At 47.0% G+C, this 26435-nt stretch overlaps 2 protein-coding genes across 2 annotated transcripts in view; one reads left to right on the plus strand and one right to left on the minus strand.

Moving 5' to 3' along the window:
- Positions 1 to 240: 240 nt before the first annotated feature.
- CHD9NB (CHD9 neighbor) lies at positions 241 to 12895 on the minus strand. The gene is made up of 2 exons (XM_055552550.1): positions 12764 to 12895; positions 241 to 1478 (listed from the first exon to the last, which is right to left on the minus strand). The coding sequence occupies exon 2, from the start codon at positions 1369 to 1371 to the stop codon at positions 1213 to 1215; it is 159 nt and encodes a 52-aa protein (XP_055408525.1). The 5' UTR covers positions 1372 to 1478; positions 12764 to 12895; the 3' UTR covers positions 241 to 1212.
- The window catches only part of CHD9 (chromodomain helicase DNA binding protein 9), a 229178-nt gene continuing 215384 nt past the window's right edge, over positions 12642 to 26435 (plus strand). Inside the window, exon 1 of the mRNA XM_055552539.1 lies at positions 12642 to 12727. The gene's annotated coding sequence lies outside the window, so the exon portion shown is untranslated. The remainder of the gene's footprint in view (positions 12728 to 26435) is intronic.

A 26435-nucleotide genomic window follows, 5' to 3' on the forward strand; every position in this document is an offset into this window, starting at 1 on the left:
AAGTCAAATCTGGGGCTCAAATCTGGGTTTTGCCTCATCCTGGCTGGCCACGCTCAGGCAAGTTATTTAATCTCTTACTGCCTCAACCTTCTCATCTATTAAATGGGGATGGTTGTGGTGGTTACATTAAACCACTCATGTAAATCCTCACCGTGATGTCTGAAACCAAGCAAAGGCTCATAGCCCCGTTTCTCACTCACGTTCTACTGAATTACACCCACCCTTCCCTGCTGATCCGCTAATCTCAGCTCCCCAGTCCTGTCTTTCAGATGTGTTGTGTCATCATTTATTTGCAAACATGTCTGTTTGATTTCAAATTAAAATGCTTCTGAGTCGCATTAAAAACAGAACACACGCTAGGAGGGGAAAAAGAGAGGCTGACAGACATGTGAGTAAACAGCGAAATATTTCCAAAGGCTGGATACAGAGAGCTCAAACACTCGAGGGTTCAGGCTGACAGACTCTTGATGGGAAGACACACAGGAACATCAGCAGAGGGGCATTTTTCTGGGGATTAAAACACCAGGATGGGGAAACCCTCCTCCTTCCTTCCCACCAGTACTCAGGGTTCCACTTACTGGATGATCAAGGCCTTGTTGTCTTCCATTGCCATGATCACAGTCTGATTCTGATTGTTCCCATAACTCATTAACAATTCTCCAAGTTAAATATTGAAGTGCTCAAACAAACAGTGTGGACTGAGCCAAACCCCAAAACTTCCTGTGAGGGGCACTGGCTATTCAGCCAGCTGTTAGAAAAAGGAGAGGGAGGGATAAAACAAGACAAAACAAGAAACTGAGAGCCACACATCCCCATCAGCACTATGGCCAGAGAGCTTTCAGAGTTCAGAAAAGTGAAGCACGTGGAAGGATGGGGGGGTCACAGGATCATCACATCTCAGCCGCAGAGATTGATCAGAGTCAGAGCAGTCAGCCAGGGGGCTCAGGGAAAAGTCCCATCATGTGAGAAGACTTCTTTCATCCTCTCTGTCTATCAGGGAGCTGGGGAAATAGGGCTACCGGGGCTGTGACCCCTCACAGCTCCAGAGCAAAGCCTGGTGAAGGTGACTTCTGAAGGCTGGATCCCGAAGGTGGGGATTTCCCTCTCCTCCTTCTCCTTGGAGCTTCTCAGGACGGGGCTCCTCTCGAGTTTCGCTGGCCAAAGGCAGTTCCAGGGATGAGGTGAGGGTCCGCGAATCCAGAGAGAAGCATCTCAGTTCTTCTGCTCCGGGGCGCCATCCTTCAAGGATGTGTCTCTGCCGTCCGCGGCCTCTGGGCCAGCCCCCACATTTGGCTCCTCTCCCTCGGGCTGTTCTGCGGGTTTCTGGGACTCCCCCGCCACCTCGGTACTCTTGCTGGAGTGGCACCCCATCTCAGTTGGATGCAGAGGGCGAGCGCCCTGGGAGGTCCTGCGGTGAGTAGGGTCTGTACGGCTGATCCGCGGGGGCCAGAGTTAAATAACCCTTCCTCAGAGCACAGCTGAAAGAGAACGGGTTTGGTTTCCATGGTCACCGGGAGACACCAGTCCAATCTGCATAATGACAACGCCTCCCTCTGCATCTCTGGGGTGGGCTGAGCCTGGAAGGGGGCCCTTCCGGCTAAGCCAACTAGTTCTCAGAACCAAGCCCTATTCATCCCATCAGAAGAATTCCCTTTTGTTTAACCTGTAACTTCTTTACAAATTACAACCCCCCACCTAGTTACCTGTAAACACCAGGCCTCTCTTCTCACGCAAAGAAAGCCCTGTTACTAAGCAACTAGCTGTGCCCTTCCTCCTTGTCTCAGGGTCATATTCAGTTCCCCGGGCTCACAGACCCCCCACTTGGAGGCCATCCCCACCCTAGAATGCCACCTCCACCCAGAGTTGAAGAAGAATGGGAAGGGAAGTCCTAAGATCCTGGATTCCAGGGGTTACCCAAACAAGTAAGTAAAGAAAAGAACTAGCATTAACGGTGCTATGTTAAATATGAAAGTTGGTAACAGTAAATCCTAAGAGTTTTCATCACACACACACACACAATTTTTTGTTCCTTTAATGTTGTATCTTTAAGAGAGAATGGATGTTCATTCATCTTATTGTGCTAATTATTTCATGATATAGGAAAGTCGAAACATTAGGCTGTATACCTTAATTCATACAGTGCTATCAGTCATGCTCAGTTACTCAGTTGGGTTGGGCTCTTTGCGACCCCGTGGACTGTAGCCCACCAGACTCCATGGTCCATGGAATTTTCCATGGCAAGAATACTGGAGTGGGTTGCCATTTCCTACTCCAGGGAATCTTCCCACCCCAGGGATCAAACCTGAGTCTCTTGCACCTCCTGCACGGCAGGCGGATTCCTTACCACTGAGCCACCAGGGAAGCCCTATGTCAGTTATATCTCAATAAAACTGGAAGAAAAATAAACAAATAAATAAATAAGCAGATTAGCAGGTACCAAGTGCTACTCTGTACCAAGCACAATTTACATTCGTCATCTTGTTTTCTCATCACAACCATCCCAAGAGGTAGGTTGTGTTATTTAACTTTCATTTAACAGATGGAGACACTGAGATTCAGAAAGACTGAATAACTTATTTAAGGTCTAACAGCCAGGAAATAGCAGGGGTGGGATTTGAACTTGGGTCCCTCAGATTCCACTCTATTACCATTCTCATTTATTTTAAAGTCCCCATCAGACCATCTTCATGCACCATCATATGTGTCATCAGTTTGGGAGGCCTGTCATTGCTCTTTTAATCTGGACATATGAGTAAAGGTTTTCAAAGCTGTGAACGAATTTCTATATATTTTTTAAGTTTTTTTTTTTTTTGGTGGTGCTGGGTCTTTGTTGCTGCAAGCAGGCTTTCTCTAGTTGCATGCGTGGGTTTCTCATTGCAGTTATTTTGAAGACCAGGTTCTAGGGATTTCAGGCTTCAGTAGCTGTGGCACATGGGCTTAGTTGCTCTGAGGCATGTGGGATCTTCCCAAATCAAGGATCCAACTCATGTCCCCTGCATTGGCAGGTGGATTCTTAACCACTGAACCACCAGGGAAGCCAAACACTCTATATTTGACTTCTATTTTATTTCTGATCACCTTGCTTTTCTTTTCCTAACTCCAAAAGGAGCCCGATAATTCTGGCCCAGCTCCCAGGAAGCTGGAAAGCATATCAGGCAGGTCTATGATGTAGCTTTTCAGAGAAGCACAGAGTGTACTCTTTTCCAAGTATGCACGAAGCCATCGAAAGTGACACTAACTCCCATTCACTGATGGAGGGATGGGTACATGCCAGCCCCGGATATCTCACACAAGTCCCCTCGTTTACTCGTCACAATCAGACAGCCCCACGCGGGAGTAGTATTAAGCCACTCTAGAGGTGAAATAATTGAGTCCAGAGTGGTTAGGTCAATGGCCTGAGGTCAACTCTGTGTCTGGCAGCCAGTTCAGGATGCTGCCTGCAAGCTCTGGAATCTTCCCAGTCCTTGTCCCCCCCTGCCCCACCCCCACTGCCTTAGGTTCATGCCATTTATCTTCCAGGATTTAGGCACTCAGTGATCCACAAGAATGTGGTAAGCCTTCCCTATAAATCACCTGCCTTTGAATGAGCTTCTTGCCAACCAGGCTGGCAGAATGACAATTAGGAAGACATTTAATGTTGTCAATTTACCTCTCCCATATAAACCCCAAAGTACAGTCTGGAGGTGTCAGGGTGGGAGAAGGAGGTTGCATTTGCCTTCCGATTAATTAGAGGCCCTAATTAAGGCAAATGGTCATTCGATACTGAGATGCTAAGCCAATGATTCTCTCGTGAAACCTCCAGATTAATCATGCTTATACCAACTCAGCACAAAAGACCGGCAACAGGAGCAGCGAGGAGACAGGTAAAACCCTCAGGTTGGGCTTGGCTTAGTTTAGAGGTGTGGTTGGTGAGAACAGATGAGGGCCCTTTTCAGAGTGAATCTGGTGAGAAGCCTTGCCTTGCCCGTGATGCCCACACCCAGGACAGGTTACACAATCGTGGGGCCCATGTGAAATTAAAATGTGGGCCCTTGTTCAAAAATTACTAAGAATTTCAAGACGGTGACAGTAGAACTTTAAATAAAGCATAAAGGCCCATGAAGCCAGACTTGCCCACACCTAACCTCTTCCCTAATTTTTTCAGAAATGGATTCACCTCTGATGAAGACTGTAATTGGCCAGATCACTAGCTGGCTCTGCCTAGGGGACATTGCCCTAGGAACAGAATGAGGCCAGTGAAAAGACAAGGAAAGAGAAATGGGGTATGGACCACCCAATAATGGATAGGACTTCGGTAGGATAATTTCAATGCATTTTCAGCTTTAAAATGCCTTCTTAACTTTTATTACCTATACAACATAGCATGCAGAAGATATCAACATACAGAACAAATAGGGAGACTCCCCTTGTGGTCCAGTGGTTGAGAGTCCACCTTACTGTGCCAGGGACCCAGGTTCGATCCCTGGTCGGGGAACTGGGATCCCGTATGCCTTGGAGCAGCTAGACCGTGTGTTGCAACCACTGAACCCAAGCGTCATGAAGAAGAATCCCATGTTACACAGTGAAGATACACGTGCCACAACTAAGACCTGATGCAACCAAAAAAACAATTAATAAATATTAAAAAAAAAAAAAAAGAACAGATAGGGACTTGCTGGTGGTCAAGCAAGTGGTTAAGACTCCCTGCTCCTAATGCAAGGTTCCCAGTTCAATCCAGGGTTGGCAAACTAAACTAAATCCCTGGTTAAAAAAATTACAAATAAAAACTACTGATGTCACATGTTGGCAAAGCTTCAGGGCAACCAGAACTCTCATATGTTCCTGGTGGGAATGCAAAATGGTAACATCACTCTGGAAAACAGTCCGGCAGCTTCTCATACGGTTAAACATACACTTACCATAGACTATTTACCCATAGCAGTCTGCTCAGGCGGCCATAAAAAAATGCCACCAAATTGGTAACCTAAACAATAGACATTTTCTCCCAGTTCTGTAGGTTAAGACATCCATAAGCAAGGTGTGGGCAAGTTTCGTTTCTGGAGGGATATTTTTTTCCTGGTTTGTAGACAGCCACCTTCCTGATGTATATTTACATGGCCTTTCCCCTGCACTCACAAAGAGAGAGAACTCTGCAGGCCCTTTCTCTTATAAGGACACTAATTCAATGGGATTAGGACCCCATCACACCTAATGACCTCGGTGCATGCTCGCATGCTCAGTTGTATCTGACTCTTTGTGACACTATGGACTGCAGCTCACCAGGCTCCTCTCTCCATGGGATTTCCCAGGCAGGAATACTGGAGTGGGTTGCCATTTCCCTCTCCAGATGATCTTCCCAACCCAGGGATCAAACCCACATCTCCTGCATCTCCTGCACTGCAGGCAAATTCTTTACCACTAAGCCACCAAGGAAGCTCTAAAGGCCCAATCTCCAAATGCAGTCACGTTGGGGATTAAATTTAACATATGAATTTGGGGAGGGACACATTCAATCCTTAACATTACCTAAGGGAAATAAAAACCTATCAGTTCAGTTGAGTCACTCAGTCGTGTCCAACTCTTTGTGACCCCGTGGACTGCATCACACCAGGCTTTCCTGTCCCTCACCAACTGCCAGAGTTTGCTCAAACTTATGTCCATTGAGTCGGTGATGACATCCAACCATCCCATCCTCTGTTGTCCCCTTCTCCTCCCGCCTTCAATCTTTCCCAGCATCAGGATCTTTTCCAATGAGTCGGTTCTTCACATCGGGTGGCCAAAGTATTGGAGCTTCAGCTTCAGCATCAGTTCTTCCAATGAATATTCAGGACTGATTTCCTTTAGGAGTGACTGGTTGGATCTCTTTGCTGTCCAAGGGACTCTCAAGAGTCTTCTCCAACACCACAGTTCAAAAGCATCAATTCTTTGGCACTCAGTTTTCTTTATGATCCAACTCTCATATCCATATATGACTACTGGAAAAACCATAGCTTTGATTATTCAGACCTTTGTTGGCAAAGTAATGTCTCTGCTTTTTAATATGCTGTCTAGGTTGGTCATAGCTTTTCTTCTAAGGAACAAGCGTCTTTTAATTTCATGGTTGCAGTCACCATCTGCAGTGATTTTAGAACCCCCCAAAATAAAGTCTGTCACTGTTTCCATTGTTTCCCCATCTATTTGCTATGAAGTGATGGGACCGGATGCCATGATCTTCGTTTTCTGAATGCTGGGTTTTAAGCCAGTTTTTTCACTCTCTTTCACTTTCACCAACAGGCTCTTTAGTTCCTCTTTGCTTTCTGCCATAAGGGTGGTGTCATTTGCATATCTGAGGTTATTGATATTTCTCCTGGCAATCTTGATTCCAGCTTGGGCTCATCCAGTCCAGCATTTTCCATGATGTACTCCGCATATAAGTTAAATAAGCAGGGTGACAATATACGGCCTTGATGTACTCCTTTCCCAATTTGGAACAACAGTCCGTTGTTCCATGTCTGGTTCTAACTATTGCTTCTTGACTGCATACAGATTTCTCAGGAGGCAAGTAAGGTGGTCTGGTATTCCCATCTCTTGAAGAATTGTCCACAGTTTGTTGTGATCCACATAGTCAAAGGCTTTGGCATAGTCAATAATGTAGGTGTAGATGCTTTTCTGGAACTCTCTTGCTCTTTCTATGACCCAATGGACGTTGGCAATTGATCTTCGGTTCCCCTGCCTTTTTGAAATCCAGAAAACCTGTGCTCACATGAAAACCTGTACATGAACATTTAGAGCAGCTCTATTAATAATCAATAATTAGAAACAATCCTGGAGAAGGCAATGGCACCCCACTCCAGTACTCTTGCCTGGAAAATCCCGTGGCTGGAGGAGCCTGGTGGGTTGTGGTCCATGGGGTCACAAAAGTCGGACCCGACTGAGCGACTTCACTTTCACTTTTCACTTTCATGCATTGGAAAAGGAAATGGCAACACACTCCAGTGTTCTTGCCTGGAGAATCCCAGGGATGGGGGAGCCTGGTGGGCTGCTGTCCATGGGGTCGCACAGAGTCAGACACGACCGAAGTGACTTAGCAGCAGAAACAATCCAAATGTGAATGGATAAAGAGTGGTACGACAGATAAACCTTCATACAACAGATTATTACTCAGCAATAAAAAGGGAAACTTGCGGTTACATGTAACAGATTTGATGAATTTCAAAGATATTCATGAGTAAAAGAAGCCAGTCTCAAAAGATTATCTACTGCTGATTTCACTTACATGACATTCTCAGAAAGACAAAAATATAAGGATAGAGAGAACTTCCCTGGCATCCAGCAGTTAAGACTCTGTGCTTCCACAGCAAGGGGGTACGGATTCAATCTCTGGTCAGGGAACTAAGATCCCACATGCCAATCAGGCAAAAAACTATATATATATATATATATATATATATATATATATTTATATATACATATATATGTATGTACAAGGATATATAGGGCTTCCCAGATAGCACTAGTGGTAAAGAACCTACCTACCAATGCAGGAAACATAAGAGATGTGGGTTCCCTCCCTGGGTCGGGAAGATCCCTTGGAAGAGGGCACGGCAACCCAGCCCAGTATTCTTGCCTGGAAAATCCCCATGGACAGAGGAGCCTGGCGGGCTACACTCCATAGGGTCACATAGAGTAGAACACGACTGAAGTGACTTAGCACGCACCATATATAAAGATGGAGAACAGATCAGCGGTGTCACTACAGAGTTATAGCTTGAAAGAGTTTTTTTTGGTTTTCTGTGTCCTGTTTGTGGTGCTAGTTACACAAATCTATACACGTGCTCAAATTCATAGAACTGTACACCAAAATGTTTTTAAAATCAAATTTGCTGTATATTAATTTAACCAAAAAAAAAATGTTAAGAGCATCCAAACAAGCAAATAAAAATAAATAAAAACTGTTTTGCCAGGAGCCTAGGGGCTTATTTGCCATCTGGTCCTAGTACTCCAGATCATTCAAAATCCTTTCTCTCCTGCTTTTCATTTGAACAAACAAACACACCTGCCCCTAATTTACCTTGACAGATGTTTGTTGAGCCACATGGTACAAGGTTCCATTTGGGGTGCCATGTGCTTTCCAGAACCGTAGTGAATTTCCATTAAGGAGGCCTGGATGTGCAGGCAGAGGGGGTTCTATGAAGATAACTTGAAAGCTCTGGCTATAGGCAGGGGCGTGGCCAGCCCAAGCACCCTGCAGGAAGGGAGCTGGGCCATAAGCATCCCAACCTCACTGTCCTCTCTCCCTCTAGTCCCTCCCAGGTCTCCTGTCGGCCAAACCCAACTTGAAGCCAGTGGACACAGAAGCCTTTGGCTCTTGCTCGTTTAGGTCAGTCCCCCAGGATGCAGAGCAGGGTAGAAAAGGAGAGCGGATGTGGCGAGTAAAGAAATCATTTAGCACAATCCACGTGGATCATGTTCTCAAGGGCACAGAATCTGCAGGGGGAGGCAACATCTCTGCAGGGAATTAAACTGTGAGGCAGAATGCAGTGCTGTAATACAGGGAAAAGGGCACGTTGGAAAAGAGGGAGAGGGAGCGGTTTCCCAGAGATGGACCCAGAAGGATGAGCAGAAAATTAGCTGGTAGAGGAGGAACTGATATCCTGGCCCAAACGAAGAAGGCAAATCCGTCCTGAGGAGTTCAGTTCATTTCATCATTCGTTTGTGGAAAGACAGCTAATAACCCCCGTGGCTCAGCGGTGAAGAACTGCCTGCCAATGCAAGAGGTGCAAAAGACGTGAGTTCGATCCCTGGGTCAAGAAGATCCCCTAGAGGAAGAAATACCCACTCCAGTATTCTTGCCTGGGCAATCTCAAGGACAAAGCAGCCTGGCACCCTACAATCCATGGGGTTGCAAAGAGTTGGACATGACTGAGCGACTAATAGGGTTAGAAGCATCAGATTCAGGAACTTCCCTGGTGGTCCAGTGGCCAAGACTCCTCAGGCGCCCCAGGTTCATTCCTGGTCAAGGAACTAGATCTCACATGTTGAAACTAAGAGTTCACATGTCACAGCTAAAGATCCACAGGCCGCTATGAAGATTAATCTCTCATGCCACAATTCTGATTTGACGCGGCCAAATAAACAAATAAAAAGAAGCATCCCGACTCAGCATGAGAGGGACTGGAGACTGAAAACCAACTCTATAGTGCACATGCTGTACAGGTACAGCATGTTGTTTAACCTCTCTGACTCTCAGCTTCCCGGGCTTTTGGAAAGAATCAGTGACACGGCATATATGTCATCCTGCTAATACATCTCATATCTGGCAGGGTTTGCATGTGCAGTCCATGACCAGAAAGTAACCAACCTTACTTCTGCCATGAACATACTAGGGCCCCCAAAGTCAAGTTGCCATTCAGTGCAAGGGCCAGCCTCACAAGATCAAGCGCCCTTCCTGGGATGGGTACCAGCCCCTTTCCTGTTGGTCTCTGGCATCCTCGCCTCCTTCCTTCTCTACCCCTCCTTCTGCCAGGGTCCTTACTTCCTGCCCATGCCCCCAGTGCCCCCATTTCTAGCTCCACCACCTTGACGGGTAGAGGATTCTCACCCTCTTTTGGGGGGTGGGGCTCTCCACCCAGGTTGAGGGATCTTAATTCCCTGCCCAGGGATTGAACCCTCAGTGAAAGCCCTGAATCTGAACCACTAGACTGCCAGGGGCTTCCCCTCACCTTCTATAATGGAGCATCATTCTGGAACACAAACAAGCTCTTACCTACTAAAAAAATAGGTTACATCTCACAGCATGAATTTATTAAAAAACAAAATGCAGCAAAGAAAATTCTCCCTTTGAAGGAAAGAATGGACAGAACAGGAGCACAGAGGGATGCAGATGAGAGGCCCTTGTCCATCCTGCCCCATGTCTAAGACACAGTGTCCAGCATGGCTGTCCAGGTGCTCGGTCAACAGTAGTGAAGTGCTCGAAGGCAAAGGCTGTGCAGGCGGGCAATCCAAATTCAGGTCTTGGCCACACCACTTGCTAACTCTCCTACCCAACAGCAATTACTTAAGCATTACGGGCCTCAGTTCCTTCTTCAATAAAATGGGTGAAATAATAGTGATTGCTTCATAGGATTATTATTATTAAACCAGTCGATCTAAATTCTGAGTGCCAGGACTTTCCTGGGGGTCCAGTGGTTAAGAATCTGCCTTGCAGTGCAGGGGACACAGGTTCGCTCCCTGGTCGGGGAACTAAGATCCCACATGCCATGGGGCAACTAAGCCTGTGTGTTGCAACCACTGAGCAACTAAGCCCAAACACCACAACTACCGAGCCCGCGGGCCCTGGAGCCCGATCACCACAGCTAGAGAGAAAAGATCCTGCATGATGCGACAAAGGTCCCTTGTGCTGCAACTACACCAAAGCAGCCAAAATAAATGTTTAAAAATAATTTTTAAAAAATTCTTAGTGCTGGGAATTCCTTGGTGGTCCACTGGTTAGGACTCCATGCTTTCACCACGAAGGGCCTGGGTTCAATCCTTGATTGGGGAACTAAGATCCCACAAGCTGCACAGCCAAATAAAATTCTTAGTGCCTAATATGTTACAAGACTTCCCAGGTAGCTCAGACAGTAAAGCGTCTGCCTACAATGCAGGAGACCCAGCTTCTATCCCTGGATTAGGAAGATCCCCTGAAGAAGGAAATGGCAACCCACTCCAGTACTCTTACCTGGAAAATCCCATGGACGGAGGAGACTGGGAACCAACAGTCCATGGGGTCGGAAAGAGTCAGACATGACTGACTTCACTTTAATATGTTACAAATTATTTTTATTATTATTGACACTACTTCTACCTATCAAACATGGCTCGGGCCCTCAAGGAGATCATTTATGGAGAACCTGTGGATAAAAACAGACCTGTTGACAACCACAGTCCCCCAAACTCTGTAATTAGTGGAATGAACAGAATACTAGAAGAACTCAGAGGAGAAATTCTTTAGGAAACCTTTAACCTCATCAGGTGATGCCTGGCATCAGAATCGCAGAGGTTATGCTCTAAAGCTAGGTCCTTGCCTGGGCAAGCGTTGGGGCACAGGAGGGTGGTGTGTGGGGTGGAGAAGGGAGCTCCTGCAAGGCATGAAAGTGACTCAGAGACACTTTAAAGTGGCAGAATGGGAAGTGTACCTGTCAGCACTTCTCTGATAGACTTACCTTGACCAGGGCACGAACCGGACCTGGGTAGGCTGGGGGTGGCCCCTACATCACACACACACACACACCCTCGTCACTCCAGGTACTGCCCATAGATAATCCTCCCTCCCCCTCCTTCTGTCCTCGATGGTCACTTTGACCAGATGACACCAGTACAGAGAGACCAAAGTTTAAACAGGCACAGGCAGGTAGGGGTGGGGGTGGGAGAATGACCCAGGTCTCACTGTCACTAATTGTCTCTAATATTTCCACTTTGGTCAACTTCTCCCCAACTATCACCCCAGAGATAAACTGCCTTAAAAGAAGACTTGCCAAACTTGCCTCCATCACCAGGGCACTCTCCACTTATGGTGCCCTATCGATTGCTACATTAAAAAAAAACAAAACAAAAACCTGTACTTATCCTGCCAAGAGCTCAATTACATTGCATTGCATCTGTGTGTGTGCTAAAAGTTAATTTGTTACATAAACGTGAATTCAACAAGGGCAGAGACTTCAAGGTGTTTTGTCCTTTCTAGTATCTTCTATTCATAAGAAAGTATCTGGTGCATAGTAAGTACTCAGTTAACATGGGTTGGAGGAATAAAAATACATGAAATGTACACACTTTCAATAATTCACCATTTTCCTGACCTTAATAAGCAGCGAACGGGTTCTCAGCCTAGGGCGGTGCTCCCCCAACCCAGGAGACAATTGGAAATATGAAGGGGTGGTTTTGGTTGTCACAATGACTTCAGGGTGGCTACTGGCATTTAGCGCCAAGGAATCAGAGATGTAAATGTCCAGCAGTGCCAGGACGGCTCCAACCAAAGAAATGTCAATGTCAAAGGCGCCCGGGTCAGAAATATAACTTGCATTGCCAACTCCTTAGGAGCCTGTGTCTCTGGACTTTATACACAGGGTGTGATACAGACTGGATATTTAATAACAGGGAAAGAAAGGTAACTGCTAGGGGGTGGGAGGATAGGAAATGGGGGGTGGCGTGGGGTGGGGGCGGTGTGGGGTGGGGGTGGGGGCGGGGCTAAAAGAAAGAATCGCTAGTAGGGCAAAGCCTCCCTGGGTTTGAGAGAGGCCCAGTCCCTTGCATCTTCTGATGCTCGCAATATATTTAAAAGATTCGGCTCTGCCAAATCGGGGTGTACTGAAAGCTTCTGGATGAAAGGCAAGATCCCTGAGTGCGGCCAGGAAAATCCCAGAATGGATCTCAGGCCAGCAGCCAAGGCCTGGCTGCCTCTCCGTGCCCCCAAGAGAAAGTTCAGCAAGTTCAGGTTCCAGTGCCCTCTAGGGAGTGAAGGTGATCCCACCCAGCCGGGATTTGCGCCCAGGGTGCGCAGCGTGCTGGAAAACCGCCCACGTGGGCAGCCGGGGCAGCATTTCCGCCCGGGACCTACCGCTCTCCCACCTCCCCGCCCGGTCCCCGCGCCTCCGCCCCGCGCCCACTAGGTGGCGCCTGCGCTCTAGTGGGCGCCTCTCGGGCGCAGACGAAAGCGACCGCGGAGCCCCGGCGACAGATCGAACCGGAGTCGCAGGATTCCGGGGACCGGAGGGCAGCGCCCGCAGCCAAGGTAGGAATTCCCGGGCCCCGGGCGTTTCCTGCGAACCTCTGTGGTCGGGGTGGGCCGCGCGGCGGCCGCCGAGGTCGGCTGGCGGTCTCGGTAGATAACCAGACAGGTCGGAGCGGCCGCACGTGTCGTTGCCTGCGGGGACCCGGAGACCCGCCGTCTCCAAGCTGGGCCTCGGGGCACAGCTGGACGCCAGATCGCTCGCACGCAAACATCCTCCACTGGCTGGTTCCTCTGGAGAGCCTGCCCGAATCCCCCAGCAGCCAGTCCTAGGAGGAGAAAAGAGTTACTGCTCCCCAAATCGACTTCAGCGTTGGAGCCGAGGGCTGATCCAAAAGCACCATTTCTCCAACTTGCCTGCACGCTGGAATCGCTTGGGGGAGCATGAAAAAAATGCCGATGCCCCGTAGCCCTCCACCCCACCCCGCTCCGAGGCTCAGATGGAAGTGGTCTGGGCTGGGGCCTTGGACCTCTGGATATTTCAGAGCTTCCCAGCGATTCCAACTAGCAGCTAAGGGTGAGGACCCTTGACCCAAAGGGTTGGAGGAAAAGGAAGACGGTTGTTGCAGCCCACAATGCTGATTCTCCTCCTCCTCCTCCTTCTTCAGGGAGTCTTTTAAGCAGGAAATATCTCCGCCTTTGAGCTGTCAAAGCCAAGATAACAAACCAACATCCTCCCTCCCAACAGGGCTGGTACTGAAAGGGTTGAACTCGAAAGTGGGCAGGGAACAGAAAGACACAGATGTAGAATATGAGAGAAGACTCTTGGGGAAAAGGGGGCTTTTCCTTACCCTGATCCCATAGAAGTTCAAGGGGCCTCCTGGAGCAGCCCTCATCATTTTAGTAAATGCTATGTTTACAGTGAGCCTAGGCTTAGAGTCGGAGAAGGCAATGGCACCCCACTCCAGTACTCTTGCCTGGAAAATCCCATGGACGGAGGAGCCTGGTAGGCTGCAGTCCATGGGGTTGCTAGGACTTTCACTCTTCACTTTCATGCATTGGAGAAGGAAATGGCAACCCACTCCAGTGTTCTTGCCTTGAGAATTCCAGGGACGGGGGAGCCTGATGGGCTGCCGTCTATGGGGTTGCACAGAGTCGGACACAACTGAAGTGACTTAGCAGTAGCAGCAGCAGGCTTAGAGTTCCCAGAGCCAGGCCTCCTTGGGCTGTGTGGCCCTCAAAAACTCATAGAATCACCCTTAGCCTCAGTTTCTTCATCTGCAAAATGGGTATGATCGTATAAAACTCTTAGATTTGCCATGGAAATTATTGACCACAAGAGGTAATGTTTCCCAAGTGCTCACCTGTGCCTGGCACGATGCTAAATGCTTCCTGTGTGTGGGCACATCTACTCCTCACCCTGACCCATAAGACATTAACTATACTACCTACCCCGTTTGATAGCCGAGGAAGCTGGGGCTCAGAGAGGCCAAGGAACGTGCTCAGAGTTAAATAATTAATTAGAAGCAGATCCTGTGTTTGAACCCAGGCAGTTTGATTCTAGAGCCCATGGCAAAAGTACAATGAGTTGCTGGTTCCCTTTTTGATGGAGGGAACATAGAAAAAGCACATTACACAGGGCAGCTCATGGTGCCTCCTCCGCAATCACTAGCTGGCATTGCTTCCAGTGGAGCACTTTCACAGAACTGACTCATGGGTTCATTTAAACTGGATGTCTTGTGGAAAGCCTACTGTGTGCCAGGTTGTAATCCAGATGCTACAGATCCAACAGTGGGTAAGAGGCAAACCAGCCCTCAGTGAACTCACACTCTAGTGAATGAGAGAAATGAGAAGGAAGTACAGTGGATCCTCCTTGTTTGCAGACTCTGTATTTGCGAATTCTCCCACTCGCTAAAATTGATTTGTAACCCCCAAATCGGTATCTGCAGCACTTCTCATGGTCATTCATGGCCGTGAACAGGATGGCAGAAAATTCGAGTCGCTCAACACACTTGTTCCCACCCGAGGTCGAAACGAGATGACCCTGCCTTCTTGTTCCGACTCTCAGAACTGTGAGCAAGCATCCCTTTTATGGTCTGTTTAGTGCCATGGGTTGTTTTTTGTTGTTTTCGCATTTTTTTGTTGGTGATTTTGCTGTTTAAAAATCACCCCCAGGACCAATTTGCCGCATGACTCAAGGGAACTCAACCCGGGGCTCTCTAACAACCTAGAGGGATAGGATGGGGTGGGAGGTGGGAAGGAGGTCAAAGAGGGAGGGGACACACGAATACCTCTGGCCGACTCATGTTGATGTAAGGCAGAGCCCAAGGAAATGGCAACGCACTCCAGTCCTCTTGCTGGAGAATTCCACGGACAGAGGAGCCTGGCAGGCCACAGTGCATAGGGTTGCAAAGAGTTGGACACAAATGAGTGACTTAACTTTCTTTCTAACACAATATTGTGAAGCAATTTTCCTTCAATTAAAAATAAGTTTGGAAAAAAAAAAATCAGTCCCCAAACATACTGCTGAAGTGCTGCTATCTAGCGTTCCCAAGCCCAGGAAGGCTGTGTTGTGCCTTATGGGGAAAATGTGTATTTGATAAGCTTTGTTCAGGCCTGAGTTGTAGTGGTACTGGCTGTGAGTTCAATGTCAGTGAATCAACAATATATATTAAATAAGGGTAATGAAACAGAAACACACATAAAACAAGGTTAGGTATTGATCTGTTGAGGAAAATGTGACCAGAGGCTTGCAGAAACCTACCCTTAGGTTTTTCTCTTTAGGAGCAGTGGTTCAGTATTTGCTAATTTCGTGTTCATGGCAGCTTCAGAGAACATAACCACTGTGAATAATGAGAATTGACTCTAATTAGAAATTACTGCACATGCAGTGAGAGAATCCAGCACAAAGATGGAGAGGCATACAGAAGGGGCCTGTCTTGGATTGAGGGTTAAAAAGGCTGAGAAGCAGCCAGACAGAGGGTGGGATGGGGAAAAAATGTTCCAGGGAGGAAAAACAGCATGTGCAAAGGCCGACAGGTAGCAAAGTCAAGGAGCTCAAGAAGAGCCAGTGTGCAGGGCGTGTGGAGGAAGCAGAGGTCTATTACTGTAATAATATGCTGGAGAAGTAGGCTGGGGCCGGGTGGCAGTGTTTCGTGGGCAGCTCTCCTTGCGTCCAGTTAGCACAGAAATCCTGGCAGGCGAGGCAGGATGGTTTTCACCTTTGACAGGTGATGAAATTGATGCCCTGGACAACTATATGCCTTGCTCAAGGTTACACCACTGGTAAGCGGTAAAACCCACGTCCCCAACCCGATCTGAATCTAATATTGAACAGACATTTGAGTGTTGGTCTGAGATCTCAGGACATGATCTTGGTCCAGGGATTTGGTTTGGTTTGGGGAGAAATCAGTTACTGAATGAAGCCATCCAGAGTGGATGAAACCACCTGGGACAGTGGGCAGAGTGTGGGAGAAGACAAGATCTCATGTCCTTTTAAAAATAAAATTATTCCTGGTGTTAAAACGTTAATGTCTCAGGAGAAGAGTCCTAAGTACCTGCAGAGAGCAGAGGGAGGCCACAGAGATGTAAGAAAAGGAAATGTGAGTGGCTGATCCAAAAAACCCCTCAATACTAGGTCTGGTGATAGGCTGTCCACCCAGGGGCAACAAGGTCGCCTCTTGTCCCCACAGGATAATGATCTGGAATAGGGGTCAGCAAACCCTTCTGTAAATGTTTTGGGTGTTGCGGACCATAGAGTTTCAGCTGTTGCTGTTGTTCAATTGCTAAGTTGTGTCTAACTCTTTGTGACCCCATGAACTGCAGTACACCAGCCTTCCCTGTCCTTCACTGTCTCCCAGAGCTTGTTCAAACTTATGTCCATTGAGTTGGTGATGCCATCCAACCATCTCATCCTCTGTTGCTCCCTTCTCCTCCTGTCCTCAATCTTTCCCAGCATTCGAGTCTTTCCAGTGAGTTGACTCTTCGCATCAGATGGCCAAAGTATTGGAGCTTCAGCTTCAGCATCAGTCCTTCCAGTGAATATTCAGGGTTGATTTCCTTTAGGATCGACTTGTTTGAAACTCGTTAGGGTTTAAGTTGCAATTACTCAACCCTGCAGTTATGGAGTAAAAGCAGCCATAGATGGTATGGGACTGAATGAGTGTAGCTGTGTTTCCAATAAAACTTCATTGATGGATGTTGAAATCTGGGTTTTATATCATTTTTATGGGCCACAAAACGTTATTCTTGTTTTGATTTTTCCCCAACCATTTAAAATTGTAAAAGCCATTCTTAGCTTACAGGCTGTACAAAAACAGGTGGGGGACGGGGGTGCCTGTGGGCCATGGGCTGTAGTTTGCTGACTCTTGATCTAGAATCATGGACCTAAGTGTCAGAAGGATACTAAATATCCTCCTACTTGAATTCTTTCCCAATTCATGAATCTCCAGGGAGTACTCCCAGTCATTTCTTCAGCGCCATAGTTAAACTGTGCCATAGTTGGGGTTTCCCCAAAGCACATCATGAGACCAGGATTTGGGTGCCTGGAATTTATTTGGAAGGTGATCCCAGAAAGCCCAGCGAGACTGAAATGGACTGGGGAAGAAAGGAAATCCAGTAAAGGTTGTGTTGATGAATGAGTTACTGTGGGACAAAGGGCTCAGCCATCTGGGGATTCTTAGAGAGATGTGTGTCCCGGTATTCCCCCCAATTTCTGCATGCAGTCTGGAGAACACACCCTGCAGCCAAAAAATGCCTTCAGGTAGAAGGAAGTGAGAGCAGCAGGTGTGACTGGAAACTGCTGCAAGTGTCCTCTGGGGGCGCTGGTGAGTATGGTGGTCTACAACGTGTTTCTAATTTTGCTTTTTGAAGTGTACTGATAGGAACTGGCAACCCACTCCAGTGTTCTTGCCTGGAGAATCCCAGGGAGGGGGGAGCCTAGTGGGCTGCCATCTACCGGGTCGCACAGAGTCAGACACGACTGAAGTGACTTAGTAGTAGCAGCAGCAGATCATACCCTTCAGAGAAGGCAATGGCACCCCACTCCAGTACTCTTGCCTGAAAAATCCCATGGACGGAGGAGCCTAGTAGGCTGCAGTCCATGGGGTCACTATGAGTCAGAAATGACTGAGTGACTTCACTTTCACTTTTCACTTTTATGCATTGGAGAAGGAAATGGCAACCCATTCCAGTGTTCTTGCCTGGAGAATCCCAGGGACGGGGGAGCCTGGTGGGCTGCCTTCTATGGGGTCGCACAGAGTTGGACACGACTGAAGCGACTTAGCAGCAGCAGCAGGAGATCATACCCTTATGGCAGAAAGTGAAGAGGAACTAAAAAGCCTCTTGATGAAAGTGAAAGAGGAGAGTGAAAAAGTTGGCTTAAAGCTCAACATTCAGAAAACTAAAATCATAGCATCTGGTCCCATCACTCCATGGGAAATACATGGGGAAACAGTAGAAACAATGTCAGATTTTATTTCGGGGGGCTCCAAAATCACTGCAGGTGGTGATTGCAGCCATGAAATTAAAAGACACTTACTCCTTGAAAGGAAAGTTATGACCAAGTTAGATAGCATATTCAAAAGCAGAGACATTACTTGGCCAACAAAGGTCTGTCTAGTCAAGGCTGTGGTTTTTCCTGTGGTCATGTGTGGATGTGAGAGTTGGACTGTGAAGAAAGCTGAGCACCGAAGAAGTTATCCTTTTGAACTGTGGTGTTGGAGAAGACTCTTGAGAGTCCCTTGGACCACAAGGAGATCCAACCAGTCCATCCTAAAGGAGATCAGTCCTGGGTGTTCATTGGAAGAACTGATGCTGAAGCTGAAACTCCAATAAAACTTTAGCCACTTCATGCGAAGAGTTGATTCATTGGAAAAGACCCTGATGCTGGGAGGGATTGGGGGCAGGAGGAGAAGGGGACGACAGAGGATGAGATGGCTGGATGGCATCACCGACTCGATGGACATGAGTCTGAGTGAACTCCGGGAGTTGGTGATGGACAGGGAGGCCTGGCGTGCTGCGATTCATGGGGTCGCAAAGAATCGGACGCAACTGAACTGAACTGAACTGATCATACCACTGGGCTTCCCTGGTGACTCAGCGGTAAAGAATCTGGCTGCCAATGCAGGAGATGTGGGTTCAATCCCTGGGTCGGGATGATCCCCTGGAGAAGGAAATGGCAACCCACTCCAGTATTCGTGCCTGAGAAAGCCCATGGACAGAGAAGCATGGCAGGCTATAGCCCATGGGGTCTCAAAGAGTTGGACACAACTTAGCAACTAAAAAACAGCCATCATACCACTGGGTGACGGTTGAGATGATTTTGTGTGACAGACCGTCATGGCACTGAAGATCATGAAACCTCATTCGAGAAAAAGAAGTTATTTCCTTTTTAAACCATCTCTTTGATCCTGCACTGCCTCCCTCCCCAGCACTTTGCTGCTGTCTCTCCCCAGAGGAGGAGCTGCAGCTTTTCACTACCTTGAACTTGCCAGACTTTCCCTTCTGACCACAGTCTATCCCTGGCTCAGAGGGTAAAGAATATGCCTGCAAGGCAGGAGACCTATGTTTGATCCCTGGGTTGGGAAGATCCCTTGGAGAAGGGCATGGCAATCCACTCTAGTATTCTTACCTGGAGAATTCCACGCACAGAGGAGCCTGGTGGGCTGCAGTCTGGGAGGTCCCAAAGAGTCGAATGTAGCTGAGTGACTAAGACTTCATTTCCTTTTGACCACAGTCAACAAAAGAAGTCTCAGTGAAGTACCAGACCGTTTTTTGTAACACTTACTTGTCTCCCTTCTTAGGGAAAAAGCAGTAGTCCTCAAATTTAGGGGATGGAACAGGCAACAGTAGCTAGCTAAGATTTAATAACATTGTTTTATGTTTATTTGTACAGTTGCCATCTGTACATGCCAAGTGCTTCTGGCTTTGCCTTTACAGTAGTAAGATGAAGTTTCCTTTCAAAAAAATTTATAGAAATAATGTGTCTGCTTAAAGAAAAATAGTACATAATAGTATAAGTGATATTAGATTGTAATAAAAATAGTAATAATTGCTACCACTTACTAAGAACATACTGCTTACTGGGTGATATTCTAAGCACTTTGCATGTATAATTTGACCAGTCCTCAGCACAGTCACATGGGTTAGGTACTATTTGAGGTAGGTACAATTATTAGTGGAGAAAACAGGCGTAGGAAAGTAAGGTAACTTGCCCAAAGTTATGTAGCTAGTAAGTGACAGAACTGGACAGAGGAGCCTGGTGGGCTACAGCCCACAGGGTCTCAAAGAGTCAGACATGACTTAGCTGCTAACCACCAACAACAGAAAGAGACAGAACTGGAAAATGAACCCAGGTGTTCCTGTTCCAATCTGTGTTCCCGATTAGTTACACTGCATCTCACAAACCTGACAAAGAAAGAAGAAAGAAAAACAAGTGATAATATTTGGGACTTCCGTGGTGGTCCGATGGTTGAGATTTCATCTTCGAATGCAGGGGGTTCGGACTTGAACCCTGGTCGGGAAGCTAAGACCCTACGTGCCTCACAGCCTAAAAACCAAAATATAAAACAAGCAATATTGTAGCAAATTCAATAAAGATCTTAAAAATGGTCCACATTAAAAAAAAAAAAAACTTTAAAGAACTTATTTGATGATATTTGAAGGATTGATATTAAAGGAATATTACCTTTAAAAATTCCTCTTTAGGGGGACTTCCCCAGTCATTAAGACTCCATGCTCCCAAGGCAGGAAGCCCAGGTTCAATCCCTGGTTGGGGAACCAAGATCCTGCATGTGGCCACCCCCCAAATTTTTTTTTTAAAGTTTCTCTACTTTATCTTGTTGAAACCTGTCTCCCTGTATCCCCATGGTTGCTGTACTTTCTTCCAGAACCCCAGGGAACAGATCTATCCCCCTGCATCACTGCAGTCCTTCAGATATTTGATGACTAGGAACCCGTTGGCCCTCTGGGATCTTCCCTGCTCTAGATTAAGCACTGCCAGTTCCTTCCACTTGCTTTCTATCAAGTGTTCTTGGCATCTCCCCCATCCCACCACCCAAGCCCAGGATTTCTTTCTTCCTTATTCTTTTCTACTCAACAGAACTTATTTTGGTGGCTCTAGCACTTTTTTTTTGCAGGCCTCCCACAGCTCATTCTGGGCTCAGGGGACATGGCTGTGGTCGGGGTGATTGACGTGGCAAAGAGCAGCTGGCTAGTGATGTCGGGAGAAGAACCCCTCAGGGCCATCGTGACCGGGGCGGGGTGGAGGGGTGGGTGGGGGAAGCTGGAGGCTGGTGATGCCACTCATTCTTTGCAGGTTACAGAGGGAGAGCCTTTAGCGCATGTGAAGCTGATCAGGCTGAAAGGGACAGACTCACCAAATTCACAGCAGCCTGGTGAGGAAGCCAGATCACAAATATGTGAGATGGGACAAGCACCGTGAAGCAGCCTGAAATCTTTATGTCAGCCTGTCAGCACATTCTTTCCCCTGTAGAAAAGTCACGGGGGATGCCAGATTCTAGCTAGGAGGTTGGTATTCGTGGAATCCAAACAAGGTGAACAAGATGAATGATTTTCATAGCCAGGATGGCCCGAGATATTTATATCCTCTGAGGGACACAGGAGTCCAGAATGACTCTCGGCCTAATTCTCCTGCTCATGACTAATCAATAAACCAATCTTTGCCTTCCTACTGCTCCCTGGACCAATCTTAAGATCCTGATCAAGAAAGACTTCCAGGAAGCTCTGAGCTGCCTGTAAGGCTCAAGGGATTTCCACTGCTGTGGACAATATGAAAGACAAGATAGACTCTCAAAGGCTTTCCCTTTCTTACCCTTTTTTCTCAGCTCCTCACAAGTTTATCATGTCTCTCTACCCAACATTCCTTCATTTTATGTTCATACAATTGGCCTCTCCCACCCCTCCCATTGTTAAGTTTTGATTTGATTTCCAGGCCTTGCTCTTCCTGCTTTGACCAGAGGAACATCCTGTCCTATCCTTAAGAACTTTTGCAGATCAGTAATCACAGACGTTTCGTGTGCATACTACTGATATACTGCCCCCACATTTCAGGGTGACTTGCTGTGTCCCTCTATGTCATAGCTTCTTGCAATCAAGAAGCAGCTTTCCAGGATATTGAGTTTTGTTCCATTATAGAATTGGCAGGATCACAATTTTAAGCTGTTACTAGTTATCACTCGTCTATGCCTGAAGACTGGGGTACAAGGTGTGTTGAAGAGAAAGGGGCCAGGAGAGGAGGTTTAAGGCACTAAACCCAATAAATTGTGGAGTGTGCTGCTTGTGACCATCACTTACTCTTATCTGTAGAGTTAGGAGTGGGGTTTCCCTGGTGGCTCAGTGGTTAAGAATCCACCTGCCAACACAGGGGACAAGGGTGCCATCCCTGGTCCAGGAAGATCCCACTTGCTGTGGAGCAACCAAGCCCATGTGCCCCAACTATTGAACCTGTACTCCAGAGCCCAGGAACCGAACTACTGAAGCCCATGCACCCTAGAGCCACGCTCCGTAACAAGAGAAGCCACCCCAAAGAAAAGCGCGAGCACCACAACAGAAAGTAGCGCCAGCTCGCCGCAACTGAGGACAGCAATGAAGACCCAGCACAGCCAAAAAGAAATAAAGGAATCTTTAAAACAAAAAACAAGGAGTTAGGAATCCTATTGTTTTGGAGCAAATAGACCTTTTGCCAGCCATTAAAAATGTACATTTTGGGGACTTCCCTGGTGGTCCGAGCTCCCAATACAGGGGGCCTGGGTTCAATCCCTGGTCAGGGAACTAGATTTCACATGCCACAACTACGAGCTCGAATGCCTTGAACTAAGAACCAATGCAGCCAAATAAATAAACATATATTTTTTTAAAGTGTACATTTTATTGGGACATCCCTGGTGATCATGGTGAAAATTCCTTCCCTCGTGGTGAAGACTCCATGCTTCTAATGCAGAGGGTGCGGGTTCAGTCCCTAGTAAGCGAATTAAGTCACACGGTGTGGCCCAATAAGAGACTATTTATATATGTATAACTGAATCACTTTGCTATACACTTGAGACTTAACCCAACACTGTAAATTAACTGTCCTTCAATTTTTTTTTCCTTCAAATTTTTTTAATGTGCACTTTGCACATAACCTCTTTTCCCACCCATATGAAGAACCTTGACTTACATAAAGGAAGATAAAATGCATTTAGAGAAGGGTCTCCTGGAGCACCTCGAGAGGAAACCTGGGCTGACCAGGAAGCTCCACTTCTCACTTGAAGAAGCCTGCCAGTCTAATGAGACAGGCACAGCCCCTCACCTCAGGGAGTCGGATGGAGGAGGTTCCTGCAGCGTCCTTGGAGTGAAAGGCCCCCTCTCCCTGTGGGCTCTGGCTGTATCTGCTGCTTCTCCTCAGTCTGTCAGCAGGCAGCTGGTGGGCCTGGCTTCCTTCACAGCCCCACTACAGCTGTGCAAATGCGCACCACAAAGCCAAGGGTTCTGAGGGTCAACCCAGGAATTTGTTTTTAGTAGACTTTGGGTTTTTTTTTTTGACCAGTTTAGATTTACAGAGAACTTGTGATGACAGTAGAGAGTTCCCATACACCCGATACCCAGGTTCCCCTACTAACCGTTTGGTAACCCACAGTCCATTGGTTCTAATTAATGAACCACACTGATACATGATGGATAACCCAAACCCACAGTTTATTCAGATTTTCTCAGTGTTTACCTAATGCCCTTTTTAAAATTCCAGGATCTCGTCCACTGTCCTACATTATTTCATTTTATTATTTTTGGCTGCATTGGGTCTTCACGGTGATGCTCAGGGTGGGGGGCTCTCTAGTTGGTGCACGGCTTGTGTGACCTTAGTTCTCCAAGCAGGGATTGAACCCACGTCCCCTGCATTGGAAGGCAGATTCTTAACCACCAGATCTCTAGGGTCGTCCCCTAGTGGTCACGTCTCCTTAGGCTCCTGTTGGCTGTGACCGTGTTTCAGAACACCCTTGTCTGACTCACCTTGCCAGTTTTCAGGGGTACCAGACAAATGTACTGTCAGAATACCACCCTGTTGAAATTTGTGTGATATTTTTCTCACAGTTGGACTCGGGTTATAGGTCTTGGCGAGGAAATAAAGTGAAAATAAAGTCCGCAGATATCAAGTGCCTCTTTTCATCGCGTCACATGTCCGTGATACCAACATGACTTTCCACTGTTGCTACTGCCCTGGGTCACCCGGCTGAGGTTGCATTTGTCATACTGTTCTCTTGAAAGGAAGATTCTTATGTACAGTTCTACCCCTCCTCCTTTAGGGTCATGTGTCTACATTATTTATTTATTTGGCTGTCCAGTCTTAGTTACAATGTGTGGGATCTTTCTTACGGCAGTAGAGCTTCTCTCTAGTTGTGGTGTGCAAGCTTAGTTGACCCGTGGCATGTGGGATCCTAGTTCCCCAACTGGGGATCCCCTATATTGGGAGGTGGATTCTTAACCACTGGGGAAGCCAGAGTTTAGAATTGTGCAGGGGAGGTTAATTTTTCTTGTTATTAGTAATAGTATGGATTTGTGGATTTTATCTTATACCCCAGGCTATAATCCAATGCTACTTTGTTTTGTTGCTCAAGTTATTCTAGCTCTGGCCACTAGGAATGGAGTTTGTGTTTTTAAACTGGCTCGCACGTGTTGTCCAAGTTGCGTGTGCATGCTCAGTTGTGTACGGCTTTTTGTGACCCACCAGGCTCCTCTGTCCATGGAATTCTGCAGACAAGAGTACTGGAGTGGGTTGCCATTTCCTTCTCCAGGGGGTCTTCCCATCCAGGGATCAAACCAGTGTCTCCTGCTTTGGTAGGCGGGTTCTTTACCACTGAGCCACCTGCCAAGTTCTCTTTAAAGTAGCTCCTGAGGCCTTTTTTATACATGTTGGAGTTTGGGACCCATGTAGGCCTGGGTTCACACACCAGCTCCACCACTTCCTGGCTGTGTGTGTGTTCTTGGCAGGTTGCTCTACTGCTGGGGCGTCGGTTTTCCCAGCTGAAAATGGAGCTGAGATTGCTGCCTGCCACTTAGGGTTATTAAGATGCACTTAGTTTCAGTTTACATTCCCACCAACAGTGCAAGAGAGCTCGCTTTTCTCCACACCCTCTCCAGCATTTACTGTTTGTAGATTTTTTCATGATGACCCTTCTGATCAGGTGAGGTGATAACCTCATTGTAGTTTTGATCTGCATTTCTCTAATAATTAGTGCTGTTGAGCATCTTTTTCACATGCCTTGTGGCCATCTGTATGTTTTCTATGAAGAAATGTCTGTTTAGGTTTTCCACCCTTTTTTTTTTTTAATTTTTTTGATTGGGTTGTTTATAAATTGATATAGTCACTATAAGGAACAGTATGGAGGTTCCTTAAAAAACTGAAAATGGACCTACCATATGACCCAGCAATCTCACTACTGGGCATACACTCTGAGAAAACCATAATTCAAAAGGACACGTGCACCCCAATATTTGTTGCAGTAGACAGGACATGGAAGCAACCTAAATGTCCATTGATAGATGAATGGATAAAGATGTGATACATATACACAATGGAATATTGTTGCTGTTGTTACTGTTCAGTCACTAAGTCGTGTCTGACTCTTTGCGACCCCATGGACTGAAGGACACCAGGCTTCCCTGTCTGTCATTGTCTCCCAGAGTTTGCTCAAATTCATGTTCTTTGAGTTGGTGATTCTATCTAACCGTCTCGTCCTCTGCAACCTCCTTCTCATTTTGCCTTCAATCTTTTCAGTGAGTAGGCTCTTCCCATCAGATGGCCAAAGGAGTGGAGCTTCAGCTTCAGCATCAGTCCTTCCAGTGAATATTCAGGATTGATTTCCGTTAAGTTGACTGGTTTGATCTCTTTGCAGTGCAAGGGACTCTCAAGAGTCTTCTCCAGCACCACAATTTGAAACCATAAATTCTTTGGCACTCATTTGTAAAGCCTCATCAGACAACCACTTTGCTTTCTTGAATTTCTTTTTCTTTGGGATGGTTTTGGAATATTACTCAGCCATAAAAAGGAATGAAATAGATCATTTGTAGAGGTGTAGAAGGCAATGGCGACCCACTCCAGCACTCTTGCCTGCAAAACCCCATGGACAGAGGAGCCTGGTAGGCTGCAGTCCATGGGGTCGCAAAGAGTCGGACGCGACTGAGCGACTTCACTTTCACTTTTCACTTTCATGCATTGGAGAAGGAAATGGCAACCCACTCCAGTGTTCTTGCCTGGAGAATCCCAGGGATGAGGGAGCCTGGTGGGCTGCCATGTGTGAAACAGATAGCTAGTTGGAGGCTGCTGTATAGCACAGGGAGCTCAACTCAATGCTCTGTGGTGACCTAGAGGGGTAGGATTTGGGGAGATGGGAAGGAAGTCCAAGAAGGAGGGGATATATGTATGCATATAGCTGATTCACTTCATTGTACAGCAGAAACTAACACACTATTATAAAGCAACTATACTCCAATTTTTTTTTAAAGACATACTTAGCATGTCCTCTGTCAATATAAGTTGTTATTATTGTTAGTTTGGCATTCACATTCCATCTGATTCTGGCTCCAGATGGTTAGAAATGAAGGCCAACATCCTTCACAAGGAATGAAGGCATCCTTATGGCTTCACAGCACTTCCTTTCCCAGATGGCTGTGGCCAGAGTTCCTGCGAGGGGTCCCCTTCTCCCAGGTCACCTCCTCTCCCCACCCACCAGCCTTCTCTCCAGCTCCAGGTGGCTGCACAACGTTTTCATCT

This window comes from Bubalus kerabau, chromosome 17, assembly GCF_029407905.1.
Source record: "Bubalus kerabau isolate K-KA32 ecotype Philippines breed swamp buffalo chromosome 17, PCC_UOA_SB_1v2, whole genome shotgun sequence".
Lineage (NCBI taxonomy): Eukaryota > Metazoa > Chordata > Mammalia > Artiodactyla > Bovidae > Bubalus > Bubalus kerabau.

What these genes read in the sequence shown, in the direction of transcription:
- CHD9NB (XM_055552550.1), bottom strand. Translation starts at nt 1,371, where the DNA reads ATGGGGTGCCACTCCAGCAAGAGTACCGAGGTGGCGGGGGAGTCCCAG.